Genomic DNA, 16,560 nt, shown 5'->3' on the forward strand with positions numbered 1-16,560 from the left:
CCTTTCTGAACGTTTCTGCGCGATTTTTTAACAAGCCGCCATTTGGTGAGTTATCGCCGTAAAAATGGCTGCAAACGGTTTTGCAGGCCTCTCTGAGTGTTTCGGCGCAATTTTGCTAAAGTACGCTTTTTGGTGAGCCCAGGTCAAATTGTGAGCTGAAATATTTTTGGTGAGCTAACGTCTGGAAAATGGCTGCAAATGGTTTTCACTCTGTGCGAAAAACGTTATGCAGGCCTCTCTGAGCGTTTCGGCGCAATTTTGCTAAAGTACGCTTTTTGGTGAGCCCAGGTCAAATTATGAGCTGAATGTTTTTTTGTGAGCAAACGTCTTGAAAATGGCTGCAAACGGTTTTCATTCTGGGGTAAAAACGTTTGCAGGCCTCTCTGAGCGTTTCTGCGCGATTTTGCTAAAGTCGCCCATTTGGTGAGCCCAGGTCAAATTATAAGCTGAAATTTTTTTGTAAGCAAACGTCCTGAAAATGGCTGCAAAGTGTTTTGCAGGACTCTCTGAGCGTTTCGGCGTAATTTTGCTTAAGTCCGCTTTTTGGTGAGCTCAGATCAAATTGTGAGCTGAATTTTTTTTGTGAGCTTACGTCTTGAAAATAGCTGCAAACGATTTTTACTCTGTGGAAAAAAACGCTTGCAGGCCTTTCTGAACGTTTCTGCGCGATTTTTTAACAGGCCGCCATTTGGTGAGTTATCGCCGTAAAAATGGCTGCAAACGGCCTCTCTGAGTGTTTCGGCGCAATTTTGCTAAAGTACGCTTTTTGATGAGCCCAGGTCAAATTATGAGCTGAATGTTTTTTTGTGAGCAAACGTCTTGAAAATGGCTGGAAACGGTTTTCTTTATGGGGTAAAAACGTTTACAGGCTTCTCTTAGCTCTTCAGCGCGATTTTGCTAGAGTAAGCTTTTTGGTGAGTCCGGGTCAAATTGTGAGCTGAATTTTTTTTGGTGAGCTAACGTCTTGAAAATGGCAGCAAACGGTTTTCACTCTATGGGAAAAACCTTTGCAGGTCTTTCTGATCGTTTCTGCCCGTTTTTTCAACAGGCCGCCATTTGGTGAGCTAACGCCGTGAAAATGGCTGCAAACGGTTTTGCAGGCCTTTCTCAGCGTTTCGGCGCAATTTTGCTAAAGTCGGCTTTTTGGTGAGCCCAGGTCAAATTGTGAGCTGAAATTTTTTTTGTGAGCAATCTTCTTGAAAATAGCTGCAAACGGTTTTCACTCTGTGGGAAAAACGGTTGCAGCCGTTTTTGAGCGTTTCGGCCCGATTTTTCAACAGGCCGTCATTTGGTGAGCTGCTGCCTTGAAAAAGGCTACAAGCATTTATGCAGGCCTCTCTGAGCGTTTCGGCTCGATTTTGCCAAAGTCCGCTTTTTGGTGAGCCCAGGTCGAATTATGAGCTGAAATTTTTTCTCTGAGCAAAGTTCTTCAAAACTGCTGCAAACGGCTTTTACTCTGTGGGAAAAACGGTTGCGGGCGTTTTTGAGCATGGCTAACTTCAGGTCACAATTTGACCTGGGCTCGGACTTTAAAAAAATCGCGGCGAAAAGCTCAGAGAGGCCTGCAAAACCGTTTGCAGCTTTTTTCATGGCCTTAGTTCACCAAATGGCGGCCTGGTTAAAAATCACGCAGAAACGCTTAGAAAGGCCTGCAAACATTTTCCCGACAGATTGAAAACCGTTTCCAGCCATTTTCAAGACGTTTGCTCACAAAAAAAATTCAGCTTACAATTTGACCTCGGCTAACCAAAAAGCGGACTTTAGCAAAATCGAGCCGAAACGCTAAGAGAGGCCTGGAAAACCATTGCGTACTTTTTCAGGGCACACTTCATCACAAAATGGGTGGCCTGTTGAAAAAAACACTGCAAGCAGTTTTTCCCCCGGAAGTGTGAGGCATGGGTGCAGCCGTTTTAAAGAACTTTGTTGAAAAAATTCAGCTCATAATTTCGACCCGGGTCTCACCAAAGCGGATTTTTTGGCAAAATCGAGGCCGAGACGCTCGAGAGAGGCCGCAAGCTGTTTGCAGCCATTTCCAAGGCTATGGCCTACAAAACGGCCTGTTGAAAATCGCAAGCAACTCAAGCACTTGCCGAAACGTTTTTTGCCCAAGAGTAAAATACTCGTTTGTCGGCTGGGTTTGTACGAAAGAATTTCGGCTCATAAATTCAGGCTTGGGCTCTCGAAAACGGTTTAAGCAGGCTCGAGCCGAAACCGTTCCGGGGCCTGCAAAAAGTTTGCAGGAGCCTTCTCAGAACGGTAGCTCACCAAATAGGCAGCCTGTTGAAAAATCAGACCAAAACACTCAATAGCTCACCAAATGACGGCCTGTGGAAAAATTGGGCCGAAACGCTCAAAAACGTCTGCAACCGTATTTCACATAGAGTAAAGACCGTTTCCAGCCATTTTAAAGAGTTTTACTCATAAAAAATATTTCAGCTCATAATTCGACCTGTGCTCACGAAAAAGCGGATCCGGACTTTGGCAAAATCGAGCCGAAACGCGAAGAGAGGCCTGCATAAATGCTTGTAGCCTTTTTCAAGACAGTAGCTCACCAAATGACGGCCTGTTGAAAAATCGGGCCGAAACGTTGAAAAACGCCTGCAACCGTTTTTCGCACAGAGAAAAGACCGTTTGCAGCCATTTTCAAGAACTTTTCTCAGAAAAAAAATTTCAGCTCATAATTCGACCTGGGCTCACCAAAAAGCGGACTTTGGCAAAATGGAGCCGAAACGCTCAGAGAGGCCTGCATAAATGCTTGTAGCCTTTTTCAAGGCAGTAACTCACCAAATGACGGCCTGTTGAAAAATCGGGCCGATACGCTTCGAACGCCTGCAACCGTTTTTCCCACAGAGTAAAGACCGTTTGCAGCCATTGTCAAGAACTTTGCTCAGAAAAAACATTTCAGCTCATAATTCGACCTGTGCTCACCAAAAAGCGGACTTTGGCAAAATCGAGCCGAAACGCTCAGAGAGTCCTGCAAAAACGTCCAGTCCAGATCGAATTATGAGCTGAAATTTTTTTTTTTGAGTGTTTACTCCGTGGGAAAAACGGTTGCAGGCGTTTTGAGCGTATCTGTCCGATTTTTCAACAGGCCGTCATTTGGTGAGCTACTGCCTTGAAAAAGGCTACAAGTATTATGCAGGCCTCTCTGAGCGTTTCGGCTCGATTTTGCCAAAGTCCGCTTTTTGGTGAGTCCAAGTCGAATTATGAGCTGAAATATTTTTTCTGAGCAAAGTTCTTGAAAACGGCTGCAAACGGTCTTTTCTCTGTTGGAAAAACGGTTGCAGGCGTTTTTGAGCGTTTTGGCCCGATTTTTCCACAGGCCGTCATTTGGTGAGCTACTGCTTTGTAAAGGTTGCAAACGTTTTTGCAGCCTTCTCGTAGCGTTTTGGCTCGATTTTGCCAAAGTCCGCTTTTTGGTAAGCCCAGGTCGAATTATGAGCTGAAATTTTTTTTTGAGCAAAGTTCTTGAAAATGGCTGCAAACGGTCTATAATCTGTGGGAAAAACGGCTGGAGGCGTTTTTGAGCGGTTCAGCCCGATTTTTCAACAGGCCGTCATTTGGTGAGCTACTGCCTTGAAAAAGGCTACAAGCATTTTTGCGGGCCTCTCTGACCGTTTCGGCTCGATTTAGCCAAAGTCCGCTTTTTGGTGAGCACAGATCGAATATGAGCTGAAATATTTTTTATGAGCAAAACTCTTTAAAATGGCTGGAAACGGTCTTTACTCTATGCGAAAAACGGTTGCAGGCGTTTTAGAGCGTTTCGGCCCGATTTTTCCACAGGCCGTCATTTTGGTGGGGTACTGCCGTGAAAAAGTTGCAAACATTTTTGCAGGCCTCTCTGATCGTTTCGGCTCGATTTTGCCAAAGTCCGCTTTTTGGTGAGCCCAGATCAAATTATGAGCTGAGATTTTTTTCTGGGCAACCTTCTTGAAAATGGCTGCAAACGGTATTCACTCTGGGAAAAAACGTTTGCAGGCGTTTCTGAGCGTTTCGGCGCGAGTTTTCAACAGGCCACCATTTTGTGAGCTATAGCCTTGAAAAGGGCTGCAAACGGTTTTCCAGGCCTCTCTGAGCGTTTCGGCTCGATTTTGCTAAAGTCCGCTTTTTGGTGAGCCCAGGTCAAATTATGAGCTGAGATTTTTTTCTGGGCAACCTTCTTGAAAATGGCTGCAAACGGTATTCACTCTGGGGGAAAAACGTTTGCAGGCGTTTCTGAGCGTTTCGGCGCGATTTTTCAACAGGCCACCATTTTGTGAGCTATAGCCTTGAAAATGGCTGCAAACAGTTTTCCAGGCCTCTCTGAGCGTTTCGGCTCGATTTTGCTAAAATCCGCTTTTTGGTGAGACCTGTTCAAATTATGAGCTGAATTTTTTTTCTGGGCAAAGTTCTTTAAAATTGCTGCAAACGGTCTTCACTCTGGGGGAAAAACGTTTCCAGGTGTTTTTTCAATAGACCGCCATTTTGTGAGCTATTGCCTTGAAAAAGGCTGCAAACGGTTTTGCAGGCCTCTCTGAGCGTTTCGGCTCGATTTTGCTAAATTCCGCTTTTTGGTGAGACCTGGTCAAATTATGAGCTGAAATTTTTTTTGTGAGCAAACTTCTTGAAAATGGCTGCAAACGGTTTTCACTCTGGGTAAAAAACGCTTCCAGGCGTTTCTGAGCGTTTCGGCGCGATTTTTCAACAGGCCGCCATTTGGTGAGCTATTGCCTTCAAAACGGCTGCAAACGGTTTTGCAGGCCTCTCTGAGCGTTTCGGCGCGATTTTGCTAAAGTCCGCTTTTTGGTGAGCCCAGGTCAAATTATGAGCTGAGATTTGTTTCTGGGCAAACTTCTAGAAAATGGCTGCAAACGGTATTCACTCTGGGGCAAAAACGTTTGCAGGCGTTTCTGAGCGTTTAAGCGATTTTCAACAGGCCATTATTTTGTGAGCTATAGCCTTGAAAAGGGCTGCAAATGGTTTTCCAGGCCTCTCTGAGCGTTTCGGCTCGATTTTGCTAAAGTCCGCTTTTTGGTTAGCCGACGTCAAATTGTAAGCTGAAATTTTTTTGTGAGCAAACGTCTTGAAAATGGCTGGAAACGGTTTTCAATCTGTGGGGAAAATGTTTGCAGGCCTTTCTAAGCGTTTCTGCGTGATTTTTAACCAGGCCGCCATTTGGTGAACTAAGGCCGTGAAAAAGGCTGCAAACGGTTTTGCAGGCCTCTCTGAGCTTTTCGGCGCGATTTTTTTAAAGTCCGCTTTTTGGTGAGCCCAGGTCAAATTGTGAGCTGAAATTAGCCATGTTCAAAACTAGCAGGGGACTGGGTACGAATATTCAATATCGATTGGATTGAAAAATTGGTCCTGTCATCTTAAAGAGCATACAAAAATTAGTAACTAAACCAAATTTGAGAGTTATTGGTTTAAACGCAAAGGCATAGTACTTTTTTAAAAATCGTTAAAATAAGAGAGCTTAGTATGGATTGGATGGACAGCTGTCCATCCAATCCATACTGAGCTCTCTTATTTTAGCAATTTCTAAAAGTGAACCATACCTATGCGTTTAAACCAATAGCTCTCAAATTTGGTTGAGTTACTAATTTTTTGATGCTCTTTCAGATGACAGGCCCAATTTTTCAATCCAATCGATATTGAATATTCGTACCTAGTCCCCTGCTCGTTTTGAACATGGCTAATTGTTTGTGGGTAAACGTCTTGAAAATGGCTGCAAAGTGTTTTGCTGGCCTCTATGAGCGTTTCGGCGCGATTTTTCAACAAGCCGCCATTTGATGAGCTGACGCCGTGAAAAAGGCTGCAAACGGTTTTCAGTCTGGGGGAAAAACGTTTGCAGGCCTTTCTGAGCGTTTCTGTGCGATTTTTCAACAGGCCGCCATTTGGTGAGTTATCGCTGTAAAAATGACTGCAAACGGTTTTGCAGGCCTCTCTGAGCGTTTCTGAGCAATTTTGCTATAAATTCTGCTTTTTGGTGAACCCAGGTTAAATTGTGAGCTGAAATTTTTTTGTGAGCAAACGTCTTGAAAATGGCTGCAAACGGTTTTCACTCGGGGGCTTTTCTGAGCTTTTCGGCACGATTTTTCAACAGGCCGCCATTTGGTGGGCAAACGCTGTGAAAAAGGCTGCAAACAGTTTTGCAGGCCAGTGTTAGCCTTTAGGGCGATTTTGCTACAGGCCGCCATTTGGTGAGCCCAGAAAGTCAAATTATGAGCTAAAAGTTTTTGTGAGCAAACGTATTGAAAACGGCCGCAAACGGTTTTCCCACTGGAAAAAAACGTTTACAGGCCTTTCTGAGCGTTTCAGACAGATTTCGTAGGCAAGCACAAAACAAACGAATGAAGTCACCTTATTAAATTCTAATTTTAAAAGAAATCACAGGGTTGAAAAATCAAGTATACCAATCAACTTGCATTTGTTTTAACCACAGTTACGCCGGGTTTATTACGTAGGTTTTTTTCCTATAAATTTACTGGCGATAAAGCGCGTTGTAAGGAGGCACAAAACAAACGAATGAAGTCACCTTATTCAATTCTAACTTTTAATGAAATCACAGAGTTTTAACTAAACCAATCAACTTGCATTTGTTTTAAATACAGTTACGCCGGGTTTATTACTGGCGATAAAGCGCGTTGTAACTTTTCTAATCAGTACACGGTTCACATACCAGTTCATCCTTTTTATTTGGTCTACATACACGAACGTACAATGTAGTCTGATAAAAATACTGGAATCTGTCTCGCTTGCTACACTAATGACACTGTCAGACGCATTCCCATTTATTTGTTCACTTGTTCATTTATTCTTAAGCATAGAAGATACAAATTCCAAAAGGCCAAGGATTTAATAAACGAACTCATTTACAGCAGTTATGCAGAGATGTTTTCTTACATACACTCTGTAAGACCTTCCATTCAGGCCTCATTCAAAAGGTGCAGAACGCTATTCACCGGTAGTTTATCTATACAGCTAAACTATTCACTACATAGTGATTTATCCGGTGGATAGTGCTTTGATTGCTGGAATTATTTTACGAAAACTTTGCACTACAAATCTCCTTTCAACTGGCGACTTGTGAGGGCGACTTTTTCTCCTGGTTTGAAGGCCGGCATTCCCAAGTATGGACAGCTTGCACAACGGAACGCATCTCCTAAATAACACTACAAAACAACAACAAAACTGTTAGTCACACAGGGATCATTGTGTTGCATTCTCGGCAAGACACGTAACTCTAACACGTAACACGTAACAAATACCCGTGTTACAGTAAACAAATCATTCTCGTAAAAACACGCGATAATAAAGCTAGGGCAAGTCTTTTCACGACTATCAAAGAGACGAAATGGGTGTGAAGCTCATCAAGTACATCGTTCAAACGTACAAAACTGAGACATTATTCGGACTTGTCTACAAGCCTTCCCGCCGCTTGGTACGAAAACCCAAAAACCCAGTAGTGGAAAAAATGGGAACGTACTTCTCAACCAAATGCAGGCGCATAAACCTTTGGGAGTTAAGGTAAAGTAATGAATACCAATCCTCATATACGTTACAACGAATTGCGGTCGATTCGCCCGAAGAAAAGTCGATTCGCCCGGACCAAGATTCGATTCGCCCGGACTAATAAAATCTTGGTTAATCAGTATGTTTTGTTGGCTTAACTTAAACAAACATATAGCATTTAACGTTTCCTAATCTTTGGCGATGCCAGTTAATTAACGCTATGACGGCTCACGTGCGTTCAAACCAATAACAAATTACATGTATTTACATTCTTCGTCACTGCAACTTACAGTTAAGTTTCGCCGAGTGTAAATACATTTGCATGGGATAGAGACGAATGTTTGGAATTATACAAATTTATAACCTTGAAAATGGAAGACACAACAACAAAAAATGTTCAATCCCAAACCATGTGTGTACTACTTTATTTGTAGTAAATAATAAAGATGGTAAATTTTAAGCTCGGTAATGAAATAATAAAGATAAGACATGCTCGTGTCATGTAGAACATCTTATCTTTATTACTTTATTTGTGTTGTGCTGCGTCGACAATGAATATAGAGAATGGCTGTATCAATACTCACACTTCCACATGATGACGTCACTGCCTTCTTTTCTGGTTTCTTTCCTTGACCGATTTCCTCTGCTAAACCACATGTGCTGTCAGTGGACAAATTCGTCAATCAATTTCATGGTTAGTGTAACCTTTATCGAAAAAAGCACCACTACAAAGATAACATGAACTCAAAGCAAATTGCTTATACCACTGATTACGTAATGGATTTGTGGCCACATAATAATAGTATTAAAACACATTTACCCACTTTGGTGAGCGTTTTTGAAAAGTACCGTTTTCAGTGACTGAAAACGCCATTTCAGTGTGGACGGTTGGCCTATCCAGGTAAAAAAAGATGCGTTTTCAAATTTACCCGGGTCAGTGTGGACGGGGCCTAAGACTCCTATACACGGCTAGCCTGCGAACAGGCTTTCTGGAGAGCGCTCGGCCGGCGGGGCAAAATGGAGGGGAAAGCCTGCACGCATCTCTGAGAATCGCAAATGCCGCCCACAAGCACCCCGCAGAATGTTTAGCTTGTCAATTGTCACATTTAAACAAAAGCATTTAAACCGCACGCCGGAAATTAAACTCAAAACTAAGGTTAACAAATTATGGTCGGTCGCCCGCTAGCCTGCGTGGCCGGCGTCTGAAGGGGAGGGAGAAGGGAAGTTTGAGCGCGAAGCGCGAGCGAGGGAGAGCGCGAAGCGCGATCGTTTGCCGGCCACGCAGGCTAGTCGCCCGCGAGCTAAAAATTACAGAAAGTTTCTTCTGACAGCCAACGGCGAAGTTCCGAAGATGCAGTTCACAGACCCAGAGTCGGAGCCAGTGCTCAAAAATCGCTGTGAATGCAATTTCAAGGACCACAAGCACCGGCCGTCGCGATTCACGTGAATGAAGACGCACTTCTGAATACAGTATTAGGATATTGTCGACCCTGATCTGCAATCGACCCGAGTAAAAAAAATTCAGATCTTGTGGCCCAGTGGAAGAACAAATGTTCGAACACCAGATGAAAGGGAGAATATCCTTCTCGCGAAGAATATCGCCTCGAAAAATTGGCAAGCAGTCGCTAACGCCGTCCTCAAGCAAAAGCAATTGAAACCGGACACGTTCCATTTTGATTTTTGTCTCTAACGGAAATGAAAAACTTCGACAACGTCACAAATAATTAAAATCCACCAATCAGCACACTGCGTCCAAAATTTGGACGCGAACACTCGATATCCTGAGAGATGCATGCAGGCTTTCTTTCTCGGCGCTTCGCACCTCGTCGCCGGCGCTTTGCGCCGTCTGAGCGCTTTACGAAAATCTCTGGAAAGCCTGTTCGCAGGCTAATACACGGCCATGTTAGTCAAGTAAGATGAATAGCTTCAATATGCAAATCAACCTGACTTCTTACCAATTCTTACAAGCCTTCTTCTTGCCAGCCTTGTTTGTGTTACAGTCACCTGAGATACAGAATCCACAATAACTCAATTCGAATGGACAAATTTGTTTTCACCAACATCAAGTCTTATTACTGTATTTTCTCGATTAAACGCCCCGGCGTTTATTTCAAACTTGGCCCTATAGGGCCGGCGTTTATTTGAATTCAGGAGTTTTTTCAAGCCCTATGTTTCTAAGAAATGATTTTTATTCATTATTTTTGACAGCTTTATAATGAGACATCATTTTTAAAGCATATTTAACCTTTAATAATTGTCTAAGGGGTTGATTTTCAAATACAACTTGGAGACCCGGCGTTTATTCGGGGCCCGGCGTTTAATCGAGAAAATACGGTATGTGAATTTGTCTCCAGTTGACTAAAATGGCATATAGCAGTCGAATTAGGTCTCAGTTATTGTGAAGTTAAAAAAAGCCATAGCAAGTGTACAAAGTGTAACACAAACTTCGTTCACTTATCAACTTCCCTTGTATTCAAATAGGCACAATCAGTACTTTACCTGACAGCTTATGTATGCCGTGAAGTTATATGTACAGTGGAACTTCAATTTAACGAACCTCTATATAATGATGATATAACGAACAATATTTTTCGTCCCAGTAATAGCAAAATATATGGAAAAGATCAATATAACGAAACCTGGATATAGCGAACACATTTTGCCAGTCCCTTGGCCCTCATTATATCGAGGTTCCACTGTATTTAGTCAGTGCACATTGAATATGACATGGTAGATAGTTAACGAGGCGCATAGCCGCAAGTTGGCTATAACGGTCTCATATCCAACAAGCGCAAATGGAATAATTGTCACTGCTTTTGTTGACGAGTATCAGCCAATGTATTTGTGGTTAAATTATGATATAATTATGAGCTCATATGCTCATACATACCTTTGCCTTTAAACCAATCAAAACGCAGGAATTGCAATATACCATTGTTAGTTTATTTAAAACTAGCAATGGTATATTACAATTCTTGCATTTTGATTGGTTAACAGGCAATGGTATATGAGTTCATATGCCATTGACTGCAAATATGGTAGCCAAAACGTGTCAACGAAAACAGCTGGGGAGCTATAATATTGCAATTCTTTGGGCGTTTTTAATAAAACAATTTTTCCCCTTTGCTTGTTGGATATGAGATCGTTATAGCCAGTTTGGTGCTATGCGCCTCATTGGCTATCTACCATCTCATATCCAACACATGCTCGTGGAATAATTGCAATTCCTGAGCTTTGATTGGTTGACAGACAATGGTATATGAGCTCATATACCATTGACCAGCTCATATACCATTGACCACAAAAATGGTGCTGATATGCATCAACGAAAACAGCTGGGGAGCTCGAATATATAGAATAGTGCAATTCTTAGGGTGTTTTTAATAAAACAAATTATTCCACTCGCGCTTGTTGGATATGAGATCGTTATAGCCAACTCGGCACTACACGCCTCGTTGGCTATCTACCATCTCATATCCAACGCATGCTTGTGGAATAATTGTTAAATATTTAATCTTAACAAGAAATTTGCAATTGGATTACAATGTGTACTAATGTTCAGGTCAAACAAAAACAGCCTATTGTAAGAATTTACCAACAGTGAAACATACTTTTAAGTGAAGCAGGATCAGGTTTTAACAAATCCTCCTCATCAAGAAGGGTGTCTGAGTCAAGAATATCCTACAAAACAAAAAACGTTATCTTCAATATCATGATATAAAGAATGTCCCCAGCTCCACAGCAACACTGACATATTCTAAATCAAGCAAATGATGTTTGGTATTACAAAAAAAAAAAGTTAGGAACCAAGGTGGAGTCAACGTGAAAGAACGGCTCCCAGAATAATCTGTCAACCACCACATTACAGACAGTCTACCAACAAGTCACCAACTGACAGATACCTTGCAATGGTGAAATCACTAAATCTGTGGTAGCTTTCAGCAGTTGGACCAAAGGTTAGTGAAGACAAAACAAAGATTACATTTCAAGGTATAGTGCAATGGTGAAATCACTAAATCTGTGGCAGCTTTCAGCAGTTGGACCAAAGGTTAGTGAAGACAAAACAAAGATTACATTTCAAGGTATAGTGCAATGGTGAAATCACTAAATCTGTGGTAGCTTTCAGCAGTTGGACCAAGGGTTAGTGAAGACAAAACAAAGATTACATTTCAAGGTATAGTGCAATGGTGAAATCACTAAATCTGTGGTAGCTTTCAGCAGTTGGACCAAAGGTTAGTGAAGACAAAACAAAGATTACATTTCAAGGTATAGTGGCATGTAATTGTCACGAAGTGTCCAACAGTAGAATGACTCAAATCTATTATACATACAATGTCTTCATCATCAATATCCTGGGCTGATAATGTCCAAATTTTTGCAACATTTTCATCTTTGACTTTGGGCTTGCAAGCTGCCAGAACAATGTAAATGACTTAGCCATGACTTATGACATTTAACTCAGTGGGTTGATTGCAAGAAGAAGAATGAAAACACAATGATTGCACCAGTTTAATGCAAATGAGCCTGGTGAATATGACGGCATTATTTTGTTATTGTACATTGTCAGGGTAATTGTGAATCCACAGGCCTGCACGTAGCTATTACAATTATAACAAAAAGCCATGACTGTTTTCAGAATCACTGTAATTATAACCACTCAGAATTTCTGAAATACAAATCCTTATTCATTGCCATAATGTTTGCTAAAAAGGTAAAAATATTATTTATAAGGCTAAAAAAGGTTATAAAACTTTAAAAAGGAACTGAACATTTTCGACTTGTTGTCATCATCAGGGTTAAAAGCCGGCCGTGATTCCATTTTGGAAGTTCATAAAAACCTGCTTAATCGTTGTTAACAAATGCCACTATCAATGATTTCATTTGTCAACTTGCATTAAAAAAGTATTTTCACAGTTTTAGACTGTTGATCAATTTTGAAGTCAATCGCAAACTATTTGACATGAGGCTCTATATTTGTCATATTGATAACATCACACTTCAGGCAAATTGAGGACACAAATGTTTCCCTGTCTGCCCGCACACAGAACATTTGTTGCAGACACAAAATTTGTGTCCGAGATATACAAAAAAATAGTTAAATATGATTTCAGAAACATTTTATATCTGCAATAAATGTTTTCAGGTTTGTACAGCATAGCAAAACATTTGTTTTGTGTTCCGCTTGTTTGCTCAGCTAAGAAACATCACAAGCAACAACATGTCTGTAACAACGTGTTCTCATTTGCTGTGGGCTTTACAACAACATGTCTGTAACAACATGTTCTCTTTTGCTGTGGGCTTTACAACAACATGTCTGTAACAACGTGTTCTCATTTGCTGTGGGCTTTACAACAACATGTCTGTAACAACATGTTCTCATTTGCTGTGGGCTGAATTAACCAGTACCCCACCCAACTAAAATTTTTACCATGTCCGAGATATACAAAAAAATAGTTAAATATGATTTCAGAAACATTTTATATCTGCAATAAATGTTTTCAGGTTTGTACAGCATAGCAAAACATTTGTTTTGTGTTCCGCTTGTTTGCTCAGCTAAGAAACATCACAAGCAACAACATGTCTGTAACAACATGTTCTCATTTGCTGTGGGCTTTACAACAACATGTCTGTAACAACATGTTCTCATTTGCTGTGGGCTTTACAACAACATGTCTGTAACAACGTGTTCTCATTTGCTGTGGGCTTTACAACAACATGTCTGTAACAACGTGTTCTCATTTGCTGTGGGCTTTACAACAACATGTCTGTAACAACATGTTCTCATTTGCTGTGGGCTGAATTAACCAGTACCCCACCCAACTAAAATTTTACCATTTCAGTTGTTCAAGCACTATTCAACTACCTGGTACATCTAAACATGTCTGTAACAACGTGCTCTCATTTGCTGTGGGCTTTACAACAACATGTCTGTAACAACGTGTTCTCATTTGCTGTGGGCTTTACAACAACATGTCTGTAACAACATGTTCTCATTTGCTGTGGGCTGAATTAACCAGTACCCCACCCAACTAAAATTTTACCATTTCAGTTGTTCAAGCACTATTCAACTACCTGGTACATCTAAACATGTCTGTAACAACGTGTTCTCATTTGCTGTGGGCTTTACAACAACATGTCTGTAACAACGTGTTCTCTTTTGCTGTGGGCTTTACAACAACATGTCTGTAACAACGTGTTCTCATTTGCTGTGGGCTGAATTAACCAGTACCCCACCCAACTAAAATTTTACCATTTCAGTTGTTCAAGCACTATTCAACTACCTGGTACATCTAAACATGTCTGTAACAACGTGTTCTCATTTTCTGTGGGCTTTACAATTTGTGCTTGACAACAGATGAATTAACCAGTACCCCACCCAACTAAAATTTTACCATTTCAGTTGTTCAAGCACTATTCAACTACCTGGTACATCTAAACATGTCTGTAACAACGTGTTCTCATCTGCTGTGGGCTTCACAACAACATGTCTGTAACAACATGTTCTCATTTGCTGTGGGCTTTACAACAACATGTCTGTAACAACGTGTTCTCATTTGCTGTGGGCTGAATTAACCAGTACCCCACCCAACTAAAATTTTACCATTTCAGTTGTTCAAGCACTATTCAACTACCTGGTACATCTAAACATGTCTGTAACAACGTGTTCTCATTTTCTGTGGGCTTTACAATTTGTGTTTGACAACAGATGAATTAACCAGTACCCCACCCAACTAAAATTTTACCATTTCAGTTGTTCAAGCACTATTCAACTACCCGGTACATCTAAAGTTACTACTACTTTATGTAGCAAGCTCATTTTTCCCCATATATTTTACCAATAAACTAACCAGGTTTTGAAGAAAAGGAAAGTGGAAGCTGTGAACTTGTACCTACTTCAAAACTAGGCTTGCAAGCCGAGATCTGTAACAAAATCACACAGATTGTTATTGTACATTTATGAAGGTTTTTAAGTGTAACAGCATTGTCAAATAAACATATTTGAATTGTAAAATGTCTTGAGGATACATAATAATAACAGAAATAAATTAGACATTAATCTGTTTTTTTAATTTATCCTGTTCCAGGTGTTTGGTTAGTTTCAGAGCAGTGCAAAGAATGCCAAGTGGAAAAAAATGGTGATGGTTTTCTCTGGTCTTTTTTTTTTTCACTTGCCATTCACTGAACAACTAGAACAGGCTAGTTTTGATTAAGCAGTTAAGAAATATATTCTTTATTAACTAAGGATGGTTCATATACTTAACATGTTATTTCATTTTTAGTGGAACACTTTTTTTGTAATAATGGTATATAAGACAACTTATAGTCTAACATACCTGAATGGTGGTCACATCTCCAAATTTCTCTTTTAGGACAGTGCTCGCATCCAAAGTCAAACTTAGTTCTTTTGGCTGAAGAACAAAGTATCAGTACTGTAACATTACCATAAAATTCCCAAAAATAAGTAAACTTGTGTTCTACCTTGTGCACAGGGAGGGGATCAGAGGAGAAAACAGGGAAACAGGCCCTGCATACACCCCTAGTGACCTGTGAATTGTTAATTACAGGCAAAGAAGAAAGATGGAAATGTGCTGATAGTATAATTTATAAAAAACTTAGACTATTGTTACAATATTTAGGTGGTGCGATTTAATTAGTACAATACTTACAACAGAAATGTTGACAAATCCAGCAAGTTTGAGTGCAGAAGCCAGTTTTTCAGGAGGTCTTAGATTTCCAGTTGATCCTGATATAAAAATATTAGACATTTAATAAAAGGAAGGAAATTTGGCTGATACAATTATAATAATACAAATCATCAATACATAGCTACATTTGCTGGACATGGCAAGATGGAAGGAAATCGGAAAACGTAGGGCTGTAACATTTCAGAAAGACTACACAAGTCATCATCATCATCATCATCAGTCTTTAATCATGGTATGAGAAGCATGATACCTTAAACAAATTATTCATACTACCATTTTAATCAACATTGCAGACTGGAGAACATTATAAGGCATGCATAAACAGTTATGTCTAGGCTTCCATTACAAGTTACACCTGGTAGCATTAAGCAGGTTGCTCAATCTAATTATCAAGTACCGGTACACAATAATAGTCTGTGAGAAAATGGAGTGTCTTTTCCAGATGAAATCAAGCCGAATGATAGAATTGACCTTACCTGTAGGCTCTGTGAGAGTTAACTTTCCACTCGGTTTTAAGATCCTGGCAATTTCTGCCAGAAGGTCAAGACTGTGAACCAGCAGGGAAGGCAACGTTGCCCCAGATAACACAACATCAAAAGCTGAGTCAAGATGAGATGCTGTGAAATAAATAACATACAAACCCAACACTCCTCGTTAATTCACATCTCTCTCAAGATTAAAATTAAAGACTCTTGTAGATACTGGATCTCATCAAAGTGAAAAGTGGCAAATAAATGATGATGATGATGATGATGATAAATGAATCATAATCTTAAATTAATAAATGGACAAACACTTCCCCTTTCAGTTGAAGTTCTTTACAGGCAGGGTTTTCAGCAACACTTTTTTCAGAACAAAAATGTAAATATTCATCTTAACGGCTTTTCTTCAACGAGAAAACCGCAACAGACTGTTCAAAACGTAGGTTGAACAAGAAAAAGCTATATTTTAAGAATGGTTGTGAAATACAGTCTGCCACCTTTTGCTCACCAAATTGCAAAACAACTAGATTCCATTTTGCTGTTGTTTGTCCAGTTATAGATGCAAAGAAACATCAAAAACGGTAAGAACATCAATGACTCACTCAACGTAATCTGGTGGGCCGATATTTTAGTCGTACCACATTTTGACGTCATCCCGTTTTACTGCAATACTCACACAACTTAAGCCTTTCTTCGTGCTCCACGGAAACTTTCCCTTCAAGACCGACTGAAGAGTTCAGTTGAACCACGATCTCTTCAATCTTTTTAGGCGGAGTACTTCCTGACCAAATGAGAAGAACACTTTGACCCTGTTTTACCTCTTCAGCCATGTCGACTTCATCGAACGTTGTCCTTTCGTGCATCACTTACATGAAGTATCA

General features: G+C 40.5%; 1 protein-coding gene across 3 annotated transcripts; it reads right to left on the reverse strand.

Annotated features, from left to right (window-relative positions):
- Nucleotides 1-6,655: 6,655 nt before the first annotated feature.
- LOC144650089 (anamorsin homolog) lies at nucleotides 6,656-16,551 on the reverse strand. 3 transcript variants are annotated; one of them, XM_078509748.1, is made up of 10 exons: nucleotides 16,356-16,547; nucleotides 15,674-15,814; nucleotides 15,159-15,235; nucleotides 14,826-14,900; nucleotides 14,340-14,412; nucleotides 11,823-11,902; nucleotides 11,103-11,172; nucleotides 9,447-9,495; nucleotides 8,076-8,151; nucleotides 6,656-7,151 (listed from the first exon to the last, which is right to left on the reverse strand). In XM_078509748.1, exons 1-10 carry the CDS (start codon nucleotides 16,540-16,542, stop codon nucleotides 7,038-7,040), a joined length of 942 nt encoding a protein of 313 aa, XP_078365874.1. In that variant the 5' UTR covers nucleotides 16,543-16,547; the 3' UTR covers nucleotides 6,656-7,037. The 3 variants fall into 3 exon arrangements, 2 of the variants coding, with proteins under 2 accessions (XP_078365874.1, XP_078365876.1); XM_078509750.1 differs by having other exon boundaries at nucleotides 16,282-16,518; XR_013570008.1 differs by lacking the exons at nucleotides 6,656-7,151; nucleotides 8,076-8,151 and adding an exon at nucleotides 8,195-8,452 and having other exon boundaries at nucleotides 9,382-9,495; nucleotides 16,356-16,551.
- Nucleotides 16,552-16,560: the final 9 nt, after the last annotated feature.

Source organism: Oculina patagonica, chromosome 4 (assembly GCF_052425735.1).
Source record: "Oculina patagonica isolate OP01 chromosome 4, crgOcupat, whole genome shotgun sequence".
In the NCBI taxonomy this organism is placed as follows: Eukaryota; Metazoa; Cnidaria; class Anthozoa; order Scleractinia; family Oculinidae; genus Oculina; species Oculina patagonica.

Coding starts and splice junctions, on each gene's coding strand:
- LOC144650089 (XM_078509748.1), bottom strand. CDS start 16,542: ATGCACGAAAGGACAACGTTCGATGAAGTCGACATGGCTGAAGAGGTA. Junction 15,236..15,673: donor AACTCTCACAGAGCCTACAG/GTAAGGTCAATT, acceptor TTTTTATATCAG/GATCAACTGGAAATCTAAGA. Junction 11,173..11,822: donor ATATTGATGATGAAGACATT/GTATGTATAATA, acceptor TTTGTTTTGTAG/GATATTCTTGACTCAGACAC.